Below are 21,974 nucleotides of genomic sequence, written 5' to 3'. Positions count from 1 at the left end.
GGTGATGTAGAAGTGGCTGAAGGACAACCTGCAGCGCTCCAAGGGTCCAGGCGGCTCAGGGTTGAAGGAGAGGCGCACACCCGGCAAGGATTCTTTCTGGGGATCCGCCAGGAAGTCACCCTCATTGGCCAGCAAGGCACACAAGTCCCTGATCGACCGATTCAACAACCCTGGAAACTAGGGATGCGGGGGTTCCTGAAGAATACCCCCTGAGTGATTGCACTGCATCTTTTTTGGGATCGTCATGGCAATGCCAACTATGATCAGGATGTTCTCTAGGATATGGGAAGCTTTGCAGGAGATTAGATCATCTAGATGTGATGTGCCTTGAGCATTTCCTACTGCAGAACTGAAAGATATTCGCCAGGATGAGCGCACTTTCATAACTTGAATTGGTGTCACAGCAGGAGCTGAAGTGGCTGCTGCTGCATTATGGATGCTTCACACAGAGGAGTCCCAGAATTGCATTACGCCTATGTGTTCCAGCAGACTCATTAAATTTAGGTTAGGCCTGGATACTTTGTACATTTTCGTGCGATGGACAAGGCTTGCAAACACTTTTAAACACCAGACAGTAGATCTGGCCTTATGAATACACAATACAACATTTTTCTGCCCCAGTATTTGGGAGTCAATATTGATATATTGACACTGAAACCACTGAGTTGACATCGCTCGATCCATGCATGTTCCTTGTTTCAGTGCACTGCTCAGCGGTCAGATCGGCGGATTGCAGCCGTCCATCGCCTGAGCAAGTCCTCTATGTCAGCATCCATCCGCATGCCTGCATGCACATCATACAGATTGACAAGTGCTCTTTGACATGCCACTGCAATGACTGGTATGCCTGATAGACTGCCTGGTGTATGCCTGTAAAACTGATGTCCAGATGAGTGCATGTGCGTGCTCCAAACACCATGGGACCGTTCAACTTTCAAACATGAGGCTGGGCACCCTCATCCTACTTCTCTGAGAGTTGAGGGAGGTAGCATAGGGCTGCGGCGCAGTCCTTACAGTGCCAAGACAGTCAGCGGCGTCCATTGTCGTCCATCAAATTAAATAAAATTTCAACCAGAGACTAATGTGCAGGCTGTGGCTCACCTACGCCTCCCCACACAAGGAGGTCTGGCAGGTCTCTCAAGCCACTGTCTCCCACTGCACGCACGCGCTCAAAGCCAAAGTAGCTGTAGTAGCGCACCAGCCTCTTGTGCCACGCATCTGCCATGCACACACTCCGCATTAATGATAGAAAATGGTTATTCGCAACGGGCATCTGTGAGGGTGATAGTGTACCGAGCCGGCTGCGCAAGGGAGCATGATTGTCAAATTGCGTGCTTTATATTATAATCCCCTGATGTCATCTTACCAGAAGAGGACCACAAAGATAGATGTACAGTACCCCAAACCAGATCAATTCCCCCACCAGATGTCTAAGCTGGTGCTTCAGGGTTCACTGGATACACAGGTCATGTCAGGGTCGGTCTGTTGACTGGAGCTCAGAAAGTAAAGCGCACCATCGTCCTTGATGGCGAGGATCTCTGCCTTGGTGCAGCCGACGCTGTGGCCGAAGCTGAACACTGCGCCTCCCATCAGCAGGCCCAGCCCCAACACTCCCCCTCTCAACCGCTCCCCTTCACTCCCGCGCACCCTGCTCCAAAATCCGGACACAGATTCAGGACCGCCCTCTGCACTGGCGCCTGCAAGTAGGAATACTGGTTGCCCCTCATTTCTGTATAATCTGCCTGTGCAAAATGTGCTGCATGCAAGGTCAATGCAAATTTTCCAGACACAAATTTTAGAACCACCCCTTACACTGTCACCTGCGACAACATTTCTTGTTGCCCCTCATTTTGTATAATTTCTGCTTGTGCAAATTCTGCTGCATGCAAGTACAATGTGTCATTCGCAGGGACACTGCGCAAAGGAAGATGATCGCACCCTCGCGTGAATATTTCCAGGGAGTCGCAGTGCATGAGACCCATGGCCGGCACCGTGAAGCCAGAGCTGACTGCCATTATTGGGCCATCTTCGTCCCTGTCTCTTATCACAATTCTGTAGAAGGGACCCAGAGTGCGGGCATTCAAATAGAGCCCCCTGCGATCACCAGTGTAAAGGTGTCAAGCATGCTTTGTCGCAGTTTCCACTATGTGCTGGCTGAGAAGCAGAGCAAGCTCATACCTCCGGGCTGCAATGCTCTGCACCTCATCGAGCGTCAAGAGGTCTGAACTCTCCTGTTCAGGCTGCAATCCACACAAGTAGCGAGTCAGCTTTGGCACTATCACTTGCTGCTAGAACACCACTGTGCAAAGAGTCCAGGTCGGACCTGCAAGGTGGAAGTGCCTTCAAGCTCGTCGATCTGAGATTCCAAGCTCCTTGTGGTGTTTGAGACACCACCAAATGCAAAGGCTTGAGGTTTGTGTAGAGGTTGCCTGTCAGATCGGGGCGCAAGCTTTTGACACTTATGGGAGATCTTCAGGCTCCTGATGATCGGCAGCTGTGCAGGGAGATGTGATGCGGTTCGGGTGCTGTGAGTTGCACCAGACTTTAGAACCGAACTACTCATGTCCTGGGCTTTTGATCAGAAGATAATGTTGGTGATCTGTGGGATACTTGTTTCTCACAGCAATCACCAAAATGGCCTGTCTGCGATCAACAGAAACTATCGAATTAGGCCTTTCCTTACGAGTGCAAAGCAATAATAAGCTCCAAGAAGGCATTCCTACCACGTCAAGGGCAAAACAAGCACATGGTGTCCACGCTGTATCCACGTGACCAATTGGGCGCGAGTACGGTGTCAGCAAGACACGACAGTCAATTTGCCGTCAAATATTGCTCAAAGTCAAGATCAGAGATGTGCTCGGGCTCACAACGTCGTGCACCAGATTAGTCCACACAAGAAGGGCAGATCGTTGCTTCTACTTCGCTAATCGGGGCATCGAGAGGTTTCACTGCAGGCCTACTTGAAGACAGCTTGATGAATACTAGGGGAAACACAGATACCCTCGTCACTCCATTTATGTCGAACGCAAGACCGGTGCGATACCAATGGCTTCATATAAACTTCTCGAGGCAGGGTCAGATCTGTCGGGATCAAGATGCGCGTTTTGCTTGTCCTGATTTCGTCGGTCAGCCTGTCGATCGCTGTATTGATTGACAGTACGGCTGCAATTTAATAAACATGGGAATTAAGTGTTGGCTGAAGCAGAATACAGAATTCACCCAATGCCCCACTTGAGGGATGAGCCATGCCAATGCAGGCTGCGAAGGTGGTGCTTTGGATTGCTGGAACTGGTGCAACAGCTTTCGGTGTCTACCATTTGACGCAGCAGTTGCACAGCACGCCCCCACCCTTGGATGGTGCTGGCAATAATGGAAGGTCAGAGAGCAATGTTGGGCCCAGCAGCAGCGGGCTGGATCACCTAAGAAACCCTGGAACTACTCCCACACGAGACCTCCTCCTCGCTGCCGGGGGTGCTTGTGGCTTGCTTGGCGTAGCTGGCGGCGCCTTTGGTTTCCATGGGCTCAAAAGGTGCGCAAGCCGGTCATTCCTCTCCTTGTGTTTTACCCTCTAAACTTAGCAACATTCCCACCAAGCGGCCACCATATTGAGTGTTGATGTGACATTAATATATAGCTGCATTCGGCAATATGCAGGGTAATAGCACATCGAGGGCAGAGCGCGCAGGAGCTCGTCCAGTTCTGGCAGATAGCCACACAGTATCAATTGTACCATTCCGCTGGAGTTGTCGCGACAGCAGGCTTGCCTGAGAGGAGCGCTATTGCAGCTGCTGGTGGCTTCCTCACAGGTCTGCCAACTCACGACGATAATGTTTTTTTTCTGTTTGCCATATTATGGGTGCAAGCTTGGAGCGTCTTCGATGGTCGATCTAGTAATGGTCTGCACACTGAAGGTACTTCTGAGAAATATCTGCAGGAAATTTGCACTGGAGTATATTCGCTGATAGCCCTGCTTTTTCCTGCAGGCATAACTTTGTTCTCTGGTTCAATCTACGCATACGTACTGACTGGCCGCAAAGCCTTCCAGTACCTTACTCCCTTCGGCGGGCTAAGCTTCATGGCTGGCTGGGGAGCTATTGCTGTGTACCACCTCAGTGCTGCAGCACGGCTGTGAGTGCCAGTGGCCTTGAACCTATGCCGCAATTCAACAAATGCTGATGCCTCATCTGCAACATATGTAGAAACCTTCGAGGAACTGCACCGCTGCTTATGCTGTGTACATTAATATTGCAACAACAGTTTTAGTCCGCTTTTTCTAGAGGAGCACCTGAGAAAATGGGGCCAAAGAGATATGGCCTGCCCAAATCCAAATCGATCTGCAAAGACGGCTGGTGAACTCGAAACAACAGCAAATTCACAGCAGTTGATACCTAGAAATTCTTTCAGCAGATGCCTACGCTCCAGTACTAGGTCTGAGCATCTTTCAGGAATTATGCAATAGCCCAGGTTCACTTTTCTGGCAAAAGCTGCAGATTCAAGACCATTGCCTCTAATGACTATTGAAGTCTTTGAAAGATCATGCATGATCCCACAATGAGTCCTGATATGTGATGTATTGCTGCCAGAAGGGAGCTGTCTTTTGCGTCATAGTGTCTATGTAGGCCTTGTGCTGTTTTGAGATTACAGCACCTCTAAGAGAAGGATAAAAAAAGCAACCCTTGTGGAACAGGTCCGGAATCCCGCCAAAAAGGAAGGCCCGAGCATCAACTGAAGACGAGCACATCATGACATTGCAAACAGACCCATAGCACGCACACTCCTCCACCACTCCTATGGTACATATCGCTTACGCATCTGGCTGCAACACATGGTACTCTGGCAAATCAAAAGGTGTCGCGGATTCTAGAAGACAGGCAGTGCACATGTTGCGCATCCATTGGGTGGGCAGCAAAGAACAAATAGACTATCAAACTTTATAATTTCCTACTGTCCAAGCTTTTACAGCCAATGTCATTTGAGCTGAACCATACGGCAAGACCACCAAATAATTGTGTGCCGGCCTTTCCTGCAAGCACCAATGGTCTGTACACAAGGCCCCTGCTCGGCACGCGTGCACGAAGGATCACAGCTGCTGCTCACTTGTGCGCATAGAGCATCATCCATGCAAACTGATTGCTCATCGTGGCCAGTATGGGCTGGAGGCGGTAGCCACTTTCTGATCCCAACAGCACTCAATGTTCAGGCCTGTACAAGCCAGCAGGTACCTTGCCTAATTTTGCAAAGGGCCCTGCTCTCCCAAAGCCCCCAGTACAACCAGCATTCTGCTCCACATCACAATAAACTCCCCGCTACAAAGAACATGTCCTCCTGGTTCTGGCACCCTCCAGGGGGCTGTGACCTACAAATTTGGAGCTTCTCATCAAAATTGCTATCCATCTAGGAAGCACCAACTCAAGCCCTCTTACGCTTCTGGCTAACAAGGGCTCTGGAGGGCTTGCATCTGGTGCAGCCATCCTTGCGCCAGCGGCATTTTGAGCACCCAGCACCTGCACATGTTGTCAAACATCATCGACCATTGTTGGAACGCTCACTGCAGACACACAATTGATAGTATCTATCCATGCATGCTAATGTGCAAGTCATGAGCTGTGATGGCTCTGCAATGTTGATTCGTCATCAGGATGGTAGCACTTGTGAGTGCAAGAATGAAGCCAGGTAAACGCACCGCCATGCTTCTGCCCAAGCCGGCTCGGCTGCTTGGTTGCTGCTTTGCCCGGCGCCGCTGCAGGCAGCCGCCGCTGCTGCTGTGAGGACTGGGCCGCAGCTGCGCACGCCGCTAGCGGCTTGGACTGGGCCTGCGACAGGCGTCTCCGCTCCAGCACGGACAGCTGCGGCTTGGCAGGCAGCTTGCAGGCCGGCTTGACCTTGCCATTCACTGCGGAGGCGTTCCCTGGCTCGGTCCGCTGCCCCGAGGCGGCGCTCGGCTGCGCGGCTGTGAGGTTGCGCAGAGACCCCGAGGGTGAAGCAGCCGCGCTGAAGGAGAAGATTGTGCGCAGACGCTCCTCGCACGCCGCAGAGCTCTCCCCTGGCTGCTGCGCCAGCTGCGCCCATTCCGGCCTGCATGAACGGTTCCTTCATGAGTAATGGTGGACGCCTTTGATGAACCTCCTCCTCTACAACCGAGTGTGCCGCCTTAATTGCATTCTAATAGGAACAAAGATCAGGAATCTAACGCCCAGTGAATAGCAAAAGTAGAAGGCAACTTTGTCGCATGAATCAGCGGGTCTCACCGGCACCCAGCGATGGAATGCTGGTTGAAAAATTCAACCATGCGAGGCACGCGATCATGGCGGAAGGTGCCGTGCCGCCGGCAGGTGCAGATATACTCCACACGCGCGCTGCGGCGCGGCTGCCCCGTCAATCGCAGCGAGCGCTCGATGCCGGGAATGCCCGTCTTCTGAGTGGTGGTGGCCCCGGCGACCGAGGCCGCGCTCACCACCGCAGGCTGCTGACAGGATGCGGCTGGCTTGGACGCACCGCCCCCTCGCGGTCTGTCTGCTGGCTGTGCGCTCTTGCGATCCCCTGAAAGTAAAGCGCAACAGACCTTGCTCAGCTGCATCTCATAGGGCACGACATCTCCACAACAGCTGCCTTCAAACTAACGCAAATATCATATATGTCGCAGGTGATAATTTGTCCACTATAACGAGTTTCATAAAACAGTGTAGAAGGATGGCACGACGGCATGTCAGCTGCAGTAGCTGACCCTAGGCAGCGGGAGGATGTCGTAGTGTTCTCAAGCGCACCTGCCGAAGTTTGCCGTGAGCTGCCCTGCCGCAGGTGGCCGCCGCGGGAGGAGCCGCGCCCGCGCACAGCTGACAGCGTGATGGCCGGCGGCCCCTTCCACGCCTTTGAGGCTGCCTCCTCCACCGGGGCAGCCGGCTCCCCCACCCGTACCTTCTTGGGCGGGGGCGGGGCCTCCGGCAAAGCCTTCCTCTGCAGTGGGGGCTTCCTGCCCTTGCTGGCCGCCTGCTCGGAGCGGCGCGGGACCACGCGCTTGGCGACATGGGCACGTCGCGCAGAGGCGATGAGCCGCCGCGCCGCGGCCGCCTTCGTGCGGCTGCGCTTGACGCCGGCCAGCTTCTCGTAGTTCTGCTTCGCGTGCCGCAGCCCGTCGCGCGCCGCCGGCGCCGCGTGCTGCTTGCGGCCCGCGGCCGGCTTGCCGACGCGCATGGCTGCTGCCGGCTTGGCGACCGGCTGCGCTAGTGCTGCAGCACTGATTGCTGCCTCGGCCTCATCTGCTGGCTTGGACTCTGCAACTGCCGAGGGCACCAGGATGCGGCCTGCCGGGCCTCTTCCGCGGCCTCGTCCCCGGCCCCGACCGCGGCCGCGCCCACGGCCCCGGACGCTGGGTACGCCCCGGAGCGGCAGCTGGGTGCCCGGGCTTTTCCTCACATAGCCGTTCACCGAGTCTGCCGAAACACAAATCCAATGTCATGACCATATCCCTGGCAAAGTTGGCCAGAGTGAAGGGCAGAATCCCCCTGACATGTAAACAGCCAAAATTTCTACTTGACCCTTCAAGGTCCCAGCAAAATCACAGAAATATACAATGCAATGTGAGAGAATACTGCAGAAAGTGGTCCAGGGCGATCAGTAACGCACCGCCCTCGCAGGAGGCTGGCTCCCTCCCAGAGCACACCGGGCAGCTGTACTCTGGAGCCTTCAGCATCTTGCCCCAATTGACGATCCCGTAGCCGGGGCGGATCTTATAGCAGTTGAAGCAGAAGCAGCGGGGGCACGAGGAGCAGCCAGCCAGGTTGCCGTCGCCCTTGCACCAGAAGCACTCCCCGGCATGCTCGGCACCTGTCAGCAGACATTGCTTTAATTATTTTGCAGACGCTACTAAAAAATCATCAACACAATGACATTGGTTCACGACAAGGTCCCATCAAGTGCCCAACATCATGCAGCAATCACCAGCTGCTAAACCTTGTCACCAAAATATGAGGAGGAGGAAGGCAGGAACGCACCAGGCTTGTGCAGGGACTCCCGTTTCTCCGCCTGTCGCGAGGAGGGCCCGGGCTCTGCATCCCAGGGCGGCTGGTCGCCGGGGCTGCTGGGGTCAATCATGACCTGCGCGCTGATCAGCGTGGCAGCCTCACGCGCCACCGCCGCAGCCGCTTTGTTGGCCAGGCGCGCCTCGCGGTCCGGGGGCGGCTCCAGCGGCAGACGCGGCAGCGCGGCAGAGCCGTCCGATGCGCCGGCGGCGGCTCTGTCGGCGCCGTCCGGGACGAGGCCCGCGCGGACGCGCCACTGCTGCCGCAGCAGCAGCAGCTCTCGCTTCTTCCCCCTCTCCCGCCGCCGCACCTGGTCCGCCATCGTCCGTATCGTCTCCAGGTCGGTCCTGTACATGAAACCACCACTCAGCATTGCCTGACATGAGATTGCGAAAGTCTGAACCCCCACATAGGGGCTGTTCGCAATCAGGCCCTGCAGGTGCTTTGCCCCGTCCACTTGGCACAAGGTCTAAGGAAGTGATTGCTTGTCAGTACATGGCCTAACATGCATGTTGCAACTAGACCAGTGGACAAACTAAGATTTGTAGGAGGGGAATAAATCTGAGTGGTGACCTGATGGACTCCAGCTTGTAGAGGGCGTCCTCCGCGTTCATCCTGCGAGGGCGAGTGGTGGGCGGCCGCGGAGCGTCCTGGCCCATGAAGGGCAGATCAGAATCGCTACTCTTATGGGCGCCCGGCCGCGCCTCCTTGCCGGCGTCCCTCACCTGCACCCAGGGGTGCTCGAACCACAGCCGCTGCAGCAGCGGCCGCTTCGCCTTGAGCCGCTTCTTGCACCAGTGCTCGTACACCGCCTCTATGCACGCCTTGTGGACGTGCGCCAGCCCCTACAGCCAATCCCCAGACTCAAATGTCGAGCCAAGCACAGCATTCAGCATTCGTCCATTTCCATGTATTCAACTTGCTGTCATTGTGCTGCAAGTGACACTTTCACCACAACTTGGCACATCACGGGTCATTGAGCAACCATGAGCAGGTATTCCTGGTTTCCCTGGATGCATGAGCTATGGATCCACGAGCGTCGTATGAAACACAATCCAGCACTACACCTACACCACCTGCGCAGGGAGCAGTGCTTACCTCGCTGTCACAAGCGCGCTGCAGGGTGTACATGCCGCTGATGTCTGGAGGCTCGGAGGCAGGATCCGTCAGCGCTGGACACAGCTCCACCCTCTGCTGCAGCAAGGCATGTAGCGCCTTCTCAAAATGGTCCACCAGCATCTCGAATGTGTCCTCTGACAGCGCCCTGGGCCCTCGTGAGCTCGCCTGCACACATGCAGAGAAACGCACTACTGTCAGCTTACTTCTGTAAGCCCTACAGAGACAAGAGAGAGTAGCATCACTTTGCAAACTACAGATTATGTACACGGGGAGCTGCGTAGGGACCAAGAAGACACATGGCTCTTGCTGACCTGACTGTTGTATTGTGCAAGCCACTCCTCGTCCTCATCATCCATGTCATACTCCACCCTTGACTCAGCCCAGTCCCCATCTGGGCTGACATAGCGCACATACTGGCCCTCAACGCTCTCCTCACCCTTTGATGCCCCGCCTGGAACCACAAAAGCAAATGCCATGAGTGGATAGTTGCGTGATTGGGGCAGATTAAAGATGCACCAATAATGAAGGCGTTGCAGGAGCACAGCTGCCATAAATGATGGGCTTGTTTTGTACCATCGCTGCCTTTCCGAGCCTTGGACAGCTGTCTGCATCTGGGGACGTCTATTGGATCCGCTCCAACTTCAGATGTCCCTGCTGCAGCCACTCCCTTGTCCCTGGTCCCTGCAGCGCCCTCATCCTCTGGCAGAGCCTTGAAGCTATGCCCTACCACCAACACCTGTGAGCATGCAGGCTTCAGTCCACCGGTCTGTTGCGTGATGACTGGCAACGAACGTGCGACGGCACTAATCATCTTTGAGTGTCGTCAGGCGTCCCGAAAGTCACCTGGGGTTTTGCACTGGCATCTGCCTCCTTCAGTGCTTTGGCCGTTGCTGCATCATCGCAGGTTTGCACCCAGCGGGCAAATGCACCGCCATCGAGCTCCTCCCATTCAGAGTCCCGCCCTTGCCATAGCACCCTCATCTGCAGTCATTGACAAGCTGTCAGGACAGTGCTTCATCACGCAACAGCTCACCAGCAATCTCCTCTTTGTCCTCATGAAGACAACTTGCAGCTAAGATAGTTATCAATTGTAGCCTGCCGATCTGTGCCACAGCATGAATCTGCACCTTGTCGTTGATGTGCAGAGGCCTGGGCCTGACAGACCGACCGCCGTCGTCCCTTGGGCTCTTTGGCTGTCGATGTGCCACATGCGATGACTTTGGAGCCGCTCGAGGAGTTGGACCTGGCAGGTCCGACCTGGTCTTGCGTCGTTTCAGTGGTGGTCCTTCCATGACCTCTGCATCAATTTAGAAAATTTTCAAAAATCTTCGCCTTCAAAACAACCATTTATGATAGATTCTGAGTATACATGACAAGGCTCACGACCTTGTCCACAAGCCTGGACCTGGTGCACCTAAAGGCAGTGCTCGGCTTCAAAAATCAATTTTTGACCAGTCTCAACAGGATGAGGCATGAACGTTGCAGATCATTCCCACTTGATGATGTCCATTGTTTGAACAGTCATCTGCCCATACTACAAGCCCAATCATGCATCATGAGGGGCAGTGACCAGGAAATCCAGGCACGTCCAAAAGCAAAGCACTGACATGCTGTGCATGTCGACCTCGCGGTGCTGACCATCCTTTTACAGTACAATGTATCACTTTGGAACACAATGCCCATGCTTCCAGCCGCTCGTAGCTGCTGAAGAGGCTATCTGAACCCCATCACAGTCAGAACTCGAAGATCAAGCGGTCTGACCGGGTTTTGCGCCGGAGCTTGATGCACCATCACCATCTTTGCATCACATCATTACTTCAATGTTCTTAAGGTTCCTGCGACCCACCTTGCTCGATGCTGCCGACTTGGCCCATACGCAGGGCATTCAACGTTCATACTGCCATAGGCTTACAGCGAGAGCGTCCTGCTGCAGGCGCGCTGGAGATCTTCCACTTAAGACCGTGAACAAGAACTTTGTGCCACCCAGCCGTTCAACGAAGAATAGGCTGCCCTTGGGAACAGGAGAAGGCTGAAGGTGCCCAGTTGGACACGGTTGCCGGTCGGCCTTGTCACGATGCTGCGCTGTCTGTTGGTCTCGCTGTCCCTGCTCGGCTGATACAATAGAGAACGCCGAACAAGCAGTTTATCGCAGAGGCTCTTGGCAGCGCGACGTGCGGGAGACAAAAGCACAAGTCATGCTGTAAGCATTAGTAAGCACTGCATCGGCCATGTGGCGTTCCAATACAGCGGGGGGCCCTCCCACTTAATCCAAGATTAATACCAGATTAAATGATGTTTTGGATCATGTCGTGTGAAGAGTTATTTGTCACACATGTCTGAAAGCAGTTGTGATGTGCATCGTGCACAGCTGATGTGAACACGAAGCAAACTCCCCTTACGTGGGCCTTGCATTGTAGAGCATGACTGTCTCTGCAGATCTCACACGTTCGACATGCTTGCCCAGATGGCAGGCTGCTCGATCTATCACATCACTTCGACCACTACATTCACGCGGTCTTGTATCTGCTAACTCTTCACAGCAGTGCAAAGAGGCATCCCCAACCACCAGTGTTGAGCCCGCCCAACGCACAAGCGATGAGAGCTTGCCCAGCGCTGAAAACATATCCAGCCTGAGGGATTCAGCAGAGCTCAGCAGGACTGGTGCGAGTTTGCCTTCGACCACCTCAATCAACTTTGGTGCACTTCCTGCCTTATTATTCAGAAGTGCACCAAAAAGAAAGATCTATATCGATGCTCGCAGGCAGTCATGCAGAAGCCAGCACCAGCTGGCTGTGCGAGGCGCTGTCTGCGCTGGTGCAACCAGACAGCAAGTTCTTTCCTTGGAAGTGGGGTGCCAAAATCCACTACAGGCGCGCGACCAGCCTTGATCATTATGGCAAACTTCTTTTCTGCAGTGTGATCGTGTGAGAGCTGCTGGAACTAAAGCAGCTTCTCTACAAGCGCTGAATGCATGCCACAGGCAAGTAGGACAGAGAGGGCAGAAGATCCTATTGGTGCACGGTTTTGGGGTTGGCGCGCATCAATTCTCAAATCTCATACCGCTGCTGTCTGACACCCATCAAGTATGGGCGCTGGACTTGCTTGGCCAGGGCCTATCATGGCCCAGTCGGGAAGCGTTGGAAGGTGACTATCACAAATTGCACTCCATCTCATACAAATCAGCTGCTGGTGATCCCTTTTTACCCTACATTCCCTGCCCGTGCGGCCATCGCTTATGCTAACATTTGCATTTGGTGCAGAGGAGGAGCTGAGGTTGTCGATTGACACCTGGACACAGCTGTTGGCTGACTTTATCACAGAGGTCATCGGGGAGCCCTGTTATGTGGTGGGCAACAGCCTTGGTGGGTACCTTGCGGCCCAGCTTGCAGCAACCAGGCAACACCTGTGCAGGTGAGCGCTCCTCCACCATAAACACGTTAGAATAAGCAGCAACATCCGATGTGTATTACAACGTGTTGCACGAGGAATGGGAGTGGCTGCAAAGCAGAACAGCTCGATTGATCAGCACCGCACTTGATGCGGGAAATGCGCATGCGGCTCTTTTGAGGACGAGTGAGGATGTGCCCTGATTGTTTGCTCTTGCTGGCGTGGCAGGGGCGTGGTTTATCTCAATGCGACGCCGTTCTGGGCGTTCATGCCGCGGCCGGAGACACAGGAGGTGACGGGACGGCTGCTGCGGCGGCTGGTGGGTTATGATGGTGTCATGCCGGCACCGGAGGGGCTGAAGCGCGTGCTGCGCAGCTTCTGGTGGGACAAGTTCACCACCGAGGACACCGTTCGCGGCATCCTGAAGCAAGTCTACGCCGTCCGGTGAGTTCTCATGGTGATAAAAACCAAAGTATATCAGCATGGTAATTGAAGATCATGATCCAGCCTCCACACCATCTGTCGGAGTTGCCATGGATAAATATGTCTTGTCCGGGAAGCTCGCAGCTCCTCGTAGAAGAGAGTGTTAGCCTGCCAAAAATACTCCCAGAGATTTGCACGTGGAGGCGCCTGCATTCATACCCTTCGTTTGGGAGATGTGATCAGGCCTTCACACCAACTACAGGACATGCCAGAAACCTAAGCACCCCTTGGCTTGTGACTCTCCCCGTTTGGGATGAGATCACCATTTATTACTTCTGTGCAGGACTGTGGACGACAAGCTGCTGTCCAACATCTTGGCGGCGACGCAGCACGAGTTGGCACTGGATGCAATGGCCTCCATCATATTCTCACCAGGCACTGTGCAGCGCTTTGGCAAACTGGCGGCCGACGCGCGCTGCCCCTCCTGCCTCATCTATGGCCGCCACGACCCCTGGGTGAGGCCTGTGTGGGGCCAGCGCCTCAAGCGGCTCGTGCCCCACGCAGCCTACTTCGAGGTGCGTGCCATGCACCCCGCATGCCACATCACTCTTCATTATCGTTCTGCGCTCTGCATCTTTTTGAAAGTGTCTCACTTCGAGGTGCATGCCACGCACCTTGCAGGCCGCACCAATGTTCAAAAGCGTGCCGCTCTCTGCATCTCTTGACACTCCATTTCACATCCCTGCGCAAGCGTTCCACTCGCAGAAAAACACCAGTGCTCTGTGGCTAGCAACTTTCATTGCGTTTGGCAGGCTGTCCTGTCCAGATTATGACTGGAAAGAGTATCATGCTGGTGTGAGAGACATGCGGTGATTGATCCTGACATGGATGTGCATGTCACTGCAGATTCCTGCAGGGCACTGTCCGCATGATGAGACACCTGCAGCCGTCCACTGGTGCCTCCAAGAGTGGATTGCCTCCATTGAAGAGGATCGCCCTCTCTGCTTGAATGTGGGCGAGGAGGTCCTTGTTGACTCTCAGGTGCACTGATCTTTTCCACCCTTCACGTTCTTTGTTTCTGGACATGTCACATGCAACATGTTATTACAGGAGGCCGGATGTGACATGATCATGTCGTGATTGCTCTGAGCAGCAGAGGAATCTTTTGTGCCTGACAGCAACACTTGGTGTAATTCCAGGATGGAGAGGGAGTCATTGTGAGGCATGTCAGTGGGGAGGGACAGACCTTCCTGGAGCGCAGCGTGGAACTTTTGCACAAATTTGAAGTGGGAAGAGTGGCTCCCTGATCGGCTCTCGGGAAAAGATGTTTGTCTTGGAATTCAGGAGACAGAAATGAGTGTGTGAGAATTGTGAATTTTGTGTGAGACAGGACTGATCTTTGGAGTGTTTTGCTTTGCTGAAATTGACAGTTTTTTTGGTTGGGAAGATTTACTTCGCTGTCACCTTGCCAAATTTGAGGTGCAGACAAAAAAGCAATCACTGCCAGCAGCAGATGAATTCTTATGTGATGCTGATCAACAGCGCTATGATACACAGATGTTGGAATAGGACCTTGCAACCTGTACATCACATCTTCGCGCCCGTCATGATGGATTTACAAAGAGATCTTTAAATGCCAAATAATTCTTGAAAGTGACCTTTCCTGACTAAGCCAATGTCAGGCGCCGTCACTGCATCTGAAGTTCTAGCCTCCTATTGTTCACGTCCTATCCTCTGACTGAATTCTGAAAGAATACTGTCCCCGTCTTGACCTTGCTGTTACATTCACTGCAGTCGAGATGCTAGCACATTGCTGTTGTCTATGATCCAGAAAGTCTCTTTTGAGGCCACTCCTCCTTCATAATTTCTTCGAGGCATCCAGCCAAGCTTGCCCACTGAAGTCATGTGGGAACTCCCTGCACAGTGTCAGCAAAGCTGCCAATCAGTTGACACCCCTCTCTCTTTATGTCTTTCACTCCCACCCAGCATGCTCCGCAATCCCCTTCACACAACTCTTCAGCAGCAAACATGGCTACCTGTTGGTTGACATCCCTTACATGTCGCACGACCCTCAAGCTGCAAGCCCTCTTCAATGTGGTCCTGGGGTGCTAACGCAGTGCCTTCAGGAAAACTGGAACACCAAACCTTCATGTACAAGCGGCAGAACACACCTCCCAGTATGCGTGGGCGCCGAAGGCAATGAACAGGAGCCCGCCCAGGAGGGACATGGTGCGCTCGTCCACGTAGGAGGCCAAGTGACGGCCTCCCAGCACCGCCGCCCCTGTGCAGATGGAGTGCCCCACTATGCCGCCCAGCGTCACCCCCACAACGTCCGATGATGCAGCCAGGCCGATCGTCGCAATCTGACCAGCACAGCATGCATCTTCAGCAGCGCGCATGAAAGACAGAAGGTCCAGGTGATGCAAGCCAGATTGATTGATGCAGTATGTTGAGCAAAGCTTGCAACTCAGGGAGGACTCATTTGGGAGACGAGGACCAAGTCAAATTGTTGCAATCTGTTGAGCAAGGCATGTATAAACACCCATACAAGAGAGCTGGAGCAATTCTGCTGAGAATCTGAGCCGGCTGAGACAAGCTGCTCTTTGACTGTTTCACTGCAGAGCGTCAGGACTGTGACAGCCGCAAGTAAGGAAGACAGGAACAGAGTGCGCAGCACAGGGTTGTCTTTCCTGCCCTCCAAAAGAGCCAAATACACGGGGGCCAAAATGGGTTTCAGGGTCCCTTGCCTGGCTCCGGTCGCCCCACTCTGCGAGGAAAGTGAGCACGAATGCTTCGAGGAAGACTGGCGAGAAGAGCCGCCGCAGCAGCTGCCCATTGTTCCTGCCCTTGGCGTCCCCCTCCCCATTGAGACTCCCCTTGGACCCTGACTTGGCAGCCTTGCTCCCCAGCTCCTTCTCCACCTCCTCATACTCCGATGCACCCTCCTGAAACAGCACTTTTACATCAATCCTGATGGCCTGGCGCTATTTCTGATGGCTGTTTGATTGTGTTACTTCACAGCAAGTTCACATCTGTTTCATGAGATAAATGCGCATTGGACAATGTGCCAGGACAAGGCAACGTGCAGGTGTCTTTGTTGTGGCCTCAGTATTATCAAAGCGTCATCAGCGGATAATCTGGTGGTTGATCCTGATAAATAGACTCATCATCGGCCATGTATATTGCTAGTAGCATGAGATTATTTCTCTCAAAGAGAGTCTCACTGGACAATGTACACACAAAAATGCTTCACAGGTGGACGCACCGAATCACCACCAACAGCCACCTCGTACAGCATTCGCAAGCCAAAGTAGAGGAAGAGCGTGATTGCAGCATAGTGGGTGTACTTCTTGGAGATCTGCAACATCACAGCCCGAGGCAATCAGAGACACACTTGTAGGTCAGTGAGGCGAAAAAGCAACCCTATGCAGCAGCCACTCACCAAGTTTGGTGCTGCCCATCCCATCGCAGCTGATAGTACAGTCATCGATGCCAAAGCACCAATGGCGCCCATGAAAACCTGCGGTCATATATCACATATCAAGACCAGTCACTTCAAAAGTCCACACGTAAGGATGATCGGGCAAGGGCATTCGATGTCCAAGGGCATCAAGCGCTCACCGTCCGCCTACGATTCTTCATGGCCATGATGGCCGCAATGAAGAACGTCTTGTCGCCGATCTCTGAGAGCAAAATCATGCCCCATGACTTCAAAAAACCCTGCGAGGCAAAAGGCAGGGCAGATATTAAGGTGGCCATTGAATGGCAGTGTGTGTACATCAAACTCAATGAGGCGGACTTGGGCCACTTACTTCAAGAACCTCGTGCTGATCAAAGTGGTACATCGGACTGATCGGCCGCCCCAAAGCAGATCGCTTGAGGGGTATATGCCTCGAAAATGCAAGCGGCAAACGGACTGCAGCAGTCAGACGGCCCTGCAAAATTCCTTGATCTGCAGGAAATCTTCAAAATATACCGAGGCTTCGTAGCATACACCTTCCCTCCTGAGAACACCAAGGGGCGGATGCCCTCTCCAAGCCGCTTCACGGCAATGCACCACAGATTTCACAAGATAGAAATTTCAGTTGAAGGTGATCCCTTGCCAGTTTATTGCTGCCACCGCATGATCGCATGGAAGAATTGCCATAATGAGGCTGTCGATGGAGCTCCAACGGAGCGGCCAGTTGCCTACTTTGGCTGCTTCGAACTTTGTTTTGGCCGAAACGCGTTTGGCACTCTGGGAGGAGTTTTTGTCGGCATTTTGTCCCGCAGAGGCTCCGTAGAGTTGCATCGTCCTTTCATGAAGAGTCAGGACCTAAGGTTTGGACACGCTGGGGTCGAGGTCGCTCTGAGGGGATTGGCAGTCCTCCAGTCAAGCAGATGCGAGAGGAGGGAGTTTGCTCATCGCTAGCGTTAGATGCAGATTGTTTTTCTACAGGTACTAGTGAAAAGCACGTACCAAATGGAATAATTTCGCACGGAAAGGAAGGAAGTGAGGAAGGGAGGAAAAAGACTAAGGTGAGGATTCTTCTCTAGGATAACGCACAGACCATTTAGAGGATTTACGCTACGCATTGCGTGTATTTGCCGATGCAGTCTTGAGTGATCGGTCCATACCAACCCATCTTGCTGGGTCTCTGTCCTTGCCGACGGTGATAGCCGACTGCATGTCGTGCTTCCTCCTGTAGAAGCCGTTCGTTCACCACATGATACACTCAAAGTACCTAGTAGAACATTTCTGCCGGCTCAAAATATTCCGAGCCTCTGTGTTGCGGGGATAATGGGCGCTTCTTATGCAGAGGAAGAAGAAGAAGAAAACAGGAGGCTTCAAGGCCCAGGCAGAGCGGCGGTAAGTCTCCATGATTCCAGCCCAGCACCTACCTAGCTACTTGTCTTGGAAAGCCTCATAAGACAGCATCATCGGGAGGATTCATAATCATGGCTTCACAGGTTTGAGACAGTTGTGGAGAAATTGAAGTCTCGAGATGCAGACGGTCTCTGGGTGTCACTCGATAATTGCGACCTCCATGATTCCAGCATGGCAACGGTAAGCATCTATATGGAGCTAGCCTGGCATGCAGCCCTTCCAGGCATTATGATGCCCACTTGAATCCGTTTGCTAGCATGCCATGGCTTGTTTCCTGACACAATGCCTGCCTGCTGCAGCTCACAGATGCGCTTGCCAGCAACACAACTGTCACATCGCTCGACCTCTCCCACAACAGCATCACCAGCGAAGGCGCCAAGGTATTCATAGCAGTTGTTTCTAAGCCATTACCTTCTGATGCGAGTGTGCAAGTCATCTCTTGGTGTTGACCCCTTGTCTGCGCCTGGCAGGCGCTGTTTGGAGCCTTGGGAGCCGGCGCAGCCTCAGACCTCATTGAGCTGGACATCAGAGGCAACCCCTTCACCAGTGATGACCACAAAAGCTTGGTAAGTAGTTTTCTGCCAGCTGTCCCCCCTCTTAGAAGCATCGCTATAACTGCGCACCAGATTCACCATTGTGGGACGCAGCATGGGACACTGTGTACATGACGAGTGCTGCAGACAAATTCAAACAATCAAACAAATCCGTTAGTAAGACTTCAGCTGCATGTGAAGCCATTGCCCGCTGGTGCACATGACTTCAACAGGGGGTTGTCCTATTCGCAGGCTCATTTGTGGAGTGCTAGGAAGCAGCTCACAGTGCTGGTGGGGGCGCTGAAGAGCGCGGTGCCTGCCGTGTCGGTGTCCCCGTTTGCGCTGCAAGCCAACAGCATCGCAGACGACGAGGAGGAAGAAGAAGAGCATATCTGCAGCAATGGCAAGGGATACAACTCCCCCCTCATTATGCAATTCTTCCAGGTGAGCTGCTCGACCTGCTGCAACCCCCATGTCTGCCCCCATTCCTGCAAAAATCTCCCATCACAAAGTTGCTATGTCCCAAGTGCAGAGCTTGGTAGAGGGTGCTTCCCTCAAGTCGTGTGGCGACCGTGCCTTCAGTCCCTGCCTTTTTGAACCAACCATGTCCGGGTGCGTGAGTGCTTCTGAATGCCTGTCACAATTCATGCTGCAACAGATGGGCAACGATGACGAAGCAAAGCCGAATGGGGTTGCTGTGGAGCCAGAAGAACCTGAGGAAGAGCCTGAATTGGTGGCAGAGCGCTTGTGGGGCCAGGTGAGATTCCCTTGAAGTATCACCCCTTCCATCCCTTTAGTAAAGGACTAGATATACTCCTCTGGAGGCCTTGAGCATCTTCCCCGGCATGGACACGTACGCTTCAGCACAGCAGTTGATGTATGTCGTGTGAATCCGTGCAGGTAGAACAGGAGCTAGAGAAGGATTCCGGCACAAGCTATGTGCTGTCGGACGCTCTTCGAGAGATCTGTTCTGCCATCCAGGTGTGTGTCTAACCTTGGATACTGCTGCATCGATGCCTGCCACATGTGCCACTTGAGCGGTGATCCAGCAACACTTCGCACATGTCTGATGTGGTGGCACATGGGCAGATGCATGCTTGCTGGCTGCAGGTTGAGATGGCGGGTCTCCAACTGCCGATGCTGGACAGCACCTGTGCAGACGACTTCAAGCCGCACACCACGCATGCGTTCAGGCGGCTGCACCTGCTGCCTGCTGTGCTAGACCGAGTGCCTCGCCCTGTCGTCTGGCCCTCCTCCAACGGCATCCCACAGGTGCTACTCAAGCAAATATGACTACATTCGAACTGCATTACCTACTTTTTGATTCAAAATGTTTTATTGATGCTGTGAAGTTTGTCAACCTCAGGCTGAGCATGACAAGGGTGCTTGTGAATTTGCTTGACCTGTAAAACTCCTATATTAGTTTCGTTGATGCTCGCAAACTGCATGAACCTAAGGCTCAGAGCCAAGGGTTCTTAGTCTTCCTTCAGACCTGTCCCTCATGCGTGGATCAGGGCGGTCAGGTGCAGATCAGGGGAATGCATGGCCTTCTTTGATCCATCAGGCAGGAGATGACAAGGAACTTTTTGTGCGCAGGCTGCAGTAGGCAGCCACAGGCTTGCTGTTGCAGAGATGGGAGCGCTGCTGGTCGGTGCTGGGGCTGTTGTACTGGACGAAGCGGTTGCAGGCACCGGGATAACGCCGCGCCTCGTCCACCTCTGCTTTGCCCACCCTGCCAATAACGCCCTGCACGCCGTCACCCTCAAGCTGCTCAGGTGACGAGCAATACCTGGCTCTGTCCAATTGAGATTTTGTATCACCCATGCATATGCTCAAACTTCCACTTTTGGAAGCACGGCGCTTAGAGCTGGTTGCAGGCATAAAGCCAGTCTGAAAAAACCTTCGTAAGGCCTGCAAGAGCTCCTGAGATTTAGGAACGAACTCGGCATTATTCTGACTGGAGCGTACTGGTTGTATAGGGCTGCGCTGTCGAGCAAGATCTCGGATCTGTGGCGGCCGCTACTGGAGCTAGAAATGGGCGCGGGAGTGAGCGACTGCGCTGCCGGCCAGAGCGCGGTGCCACCGCTGCAGCGCCAGCTGGCGGCGGTGGGCATCGCCGCTGCAGACATGCCCCAAGGCCGGCGTCTGCCGCTGTCGGGTTTTGTTGTGGCGGTCGCAGCGTTGCTGCAGGCACACTCGCGCGACGGGCTGGCCTCTGGCATTCTGCAGGAGCGGCTGGAGGTGCGAGCGAGGAACTAGCTGGAATATATTAGTTGAATGGCGCTTGTTCTCTTGTGCAACTGGAAACAACTGCAGTGCCCAGATTGTGAATCGATGTCCAGTCACCTGCATGCTTGCTCCTCGTGACACACCTGGGTCTTAAGCACTGCCATCCCAATGCATGCGGTGCCCAATTTGTCTCTTAGATCCCATCGCGCTGGGCTGCTCGGGGCCCAACTGCTGTGGCAGGGTCCTAGTGTGCTGCCAAGAATCTGCCCAAGCTCAAAAGGGTGTGGGGTCGCTGCAGGGGGACGAGGAGTGGAGGGACTTCACGGAGGAGGGCGGCGCGCTGCAGCGGCTGCTGCAGGAGCAGGAGGGGGGGGACCTGGGGGGCCCCCGACCGCGCGCGGAGCCGACGCTGGACGCGCCGCCGGCCTGCTACGGTGAGGACGGCGAGGAGGCGGCCGCGCTGCCCAACGGCTCCTACATGTTCAATTGCCGCGAGCTCATGGGCATGTTCCGCCACATGCCACAGCTCTCCGTCACGCCGCGCGGCTGAGCCGCAGCCGCATCTGTTGTTTCACATGGACCCCAGAGGCGCCAGCTTGACCTCCACTCGGGGGCAGCCTGACTGCGCCCTGAGCCACTGCTTGACCTCTGGGTGGGGCGGTCTGTTACGTTACATGAAAGCAGGGATGCATGACGACAGGCCTGGCCCTTGGTCCGCATTGCCACAGCCCACACATGATTCTCTGTTGGGCGCCCGCAAACCTGTGGTGCCTCTCAGAAGCACAACATGTGCCGAGGCCTTTCACACGCTGTCGATGAGGTGTCAAATTTACGATCAGCAGCAGTGAAGCTCCGTGATCGAGCTAGCTGCTCCAAAGAGTTAAATGTTTTTGCCCCATGAGGTCCTATACAATCTGCTGCAACTGCGGATCGTATAAATTTCTGCCATGTGTCATTTCTCTCCAAGGCGTACATATCCATTTGTCCTGGGACCGGTATTGCGGTTTCTTTTCATGTCGGGGGTGTGGCAGAATAGTTTCTGGAAGTAGGTGCATATGCGCTGGCACTTCGACACATCACCCGGCCTAGCATTGTACCATTTTGTGTCGTCTCGGCTGGGGAATGCTGCAAAGAGCTAGGGCAATGCATGCCGAGTCGACACATATAAATCCACGCATGTCGCAACACTTTGCGAGGCAGTGACCAGGCGTGTACAAGGTTTTGTTTTGTGATGTTCTCTGGAGGATTGAACCCCAGGATCCAGGCCAAAAATAGGATTGTCTAAGGTGTTATCGAGCGCAAGGCCTAGGGGTTGCCTGGTGGACTTTTGCAGAGGTCTCTCCTGAACTCACAATGACTGTATCATATTTGACAGGGAGATTGAGTATTCTGCAGGGC

The 21,974-nt window shown here is 54.1% G+C and overlaps 5 protein-coding genes across 5 annotated transcripts; 2 read left to right on the top strand and 3 right to left on the bottom strand.

Moving 5' to 3' along the window:
* Nucleotides 1-482: 482 nt before the first annotated feature.
* Nucleotides 483-2,664, bottom strand: COCSUDRAFT_34390 (hypothetical protein). The gene is made up of 6 exons (XM_005643701.1): nt 2,324-2,664; nt 2,179-2,240; nt 1,939-2,094; nt 1,515-1,648; nt 1,102-1,218; nt 483-784 (listed from the first exon to the last, which is right to left on the bottom strand). The coding sequence occupies exons 3-6, from the start codon at nt 2,013-2,015 to the stop codon at nt 711-713; spliced, it is 402 nt and encodes a 133-aa protein (XP_005643758.1). The 5' UTR covers nt 2,016-2,094; nt 2,179-2,240; nt 2,324-2,664; the 3' UTR covers nt 483-710.
* Nucleotides 2,665-5,093: 2,429 nt separating this feature from the next.
* On the bottom strand, nt 5,094-10,429 carry COCSUDRAFT_68016 (hypothetical protein; the record flags this gene model as incomplete). The annotated part of the gene is made up of 12 exons (XM_005643700.1): nt 5,094-5,173; nt 5,684-6,075; nt 6,249-6,540; nt 6,765-7,430; nt 7,624-7,824; nt 7,992-8,365; nt 8,592-8,863; nt 9,117-9,302; nt 9,449-9,588; nt 9,711-9,873; nt 9,981-10,118; nt 10,265-10,429. The coding sequence occupies 12 exons, from the start codon at nt 10,427-10,429 to the stop codon at nt 5,094-5,096; spliced, it is 3,069 nt and encodes a 1,022-aa protein (XP_005643757.1).
* A 1,713-nt stretch (nt 10,430-12,142) lies between these two features.
* COCSUDRAFT_19825 (alpha/beta-hydrolase) lies at nt 12,143-13,997 on the top strand (the record flags this gene model as incomplete). The annotated part of the gene is made up of 5 exons (XM_005643699.1): nt 12,143-12,357; nt 12,411-12,548; nt 12,753-12,968; nt 13,291-13,522; nt 13,854-13,997. Coding segments are annotated over 5 exons (945 nt in total), but the record flags the coding sequence as incomplete, so codon positions are not given.
* A 547-nt stretch (nt 13,998-14,544) lies between these two features.
* On the bottom strand, nt 14,545-17,065 carry COCSUDRAFT_34389 (UPF0016-domain-containing protein). Its single transcript, XM_005643698.1, has 7 exons — nt 16,760-17,065; nt 16,569-16,667; nt 16,390-16,467; nt 16,213-16,305; nt 15,695-15,892; nt 15,119-15,310; nt 14,545-14,863 (listed from the first exon to the last, which is right to left on the bottom strand). Exons 1-7 carry the CDS (start codon nt 16,790-16,792, stop codon nt 14,849-14,851), a joined length of 708 nt encoding a protein of 235 aa, XP_005643755.1. The 5' UTR covers nt 16,793-17,065; the 3' UTR covers nt 14,545-14,848.
* A 675-nt stretch (nt 17,066-17,740) lies between these two features.
* COCSUDRAFT_59693 (hypothetical protein) lies at nt 17,741-21,126 on the top strand (the record flags this gene model as incomplete). The annotated part of the gene is made up of 11 exons (XM_005643697.1): nt 17,741-17,796; nt 17,898-17,994; nt 18,114-18,194; nt 18,285-18,380; nt 18,600-18,791; nt 19,006-19,104; nt 19,248-19,328; nt 19,458-19,619; nt 19,944-20,122; nt 20,327-20,588; nt 20,875-21,126. The coding sequence occupies 11 exons, from the start codon at nt 17,741-17,743 to the stop codon at nt 21,124-21,126; spliced, it is 1,557 nt and encodes a 518-aa protein (XP_005643754.1).
* Nucleotides 21,127-21,974: the final 848 nt, after the last annotated feature.

The sequence above is a fragment of the Coccomyxa subellipsoidea genome, assembly GCF_000258705.1.
Source record: "Coccomyxa subellipsoidea C-169, whole genome shotgun sequence".
Taxonomy (NCBI): Eukaryota; Viridiplantae; Chlorophyta; class Trebouxiophyceae; family Coccomyxaceae; genus Coccomyxa; species Coccomyxa subellipsoidea.
The sequence above is the reverse complement of the archived record's forward strand: the minus strand, read 5'-3'. Positions and strand labels throughout refer to the sequence as shown.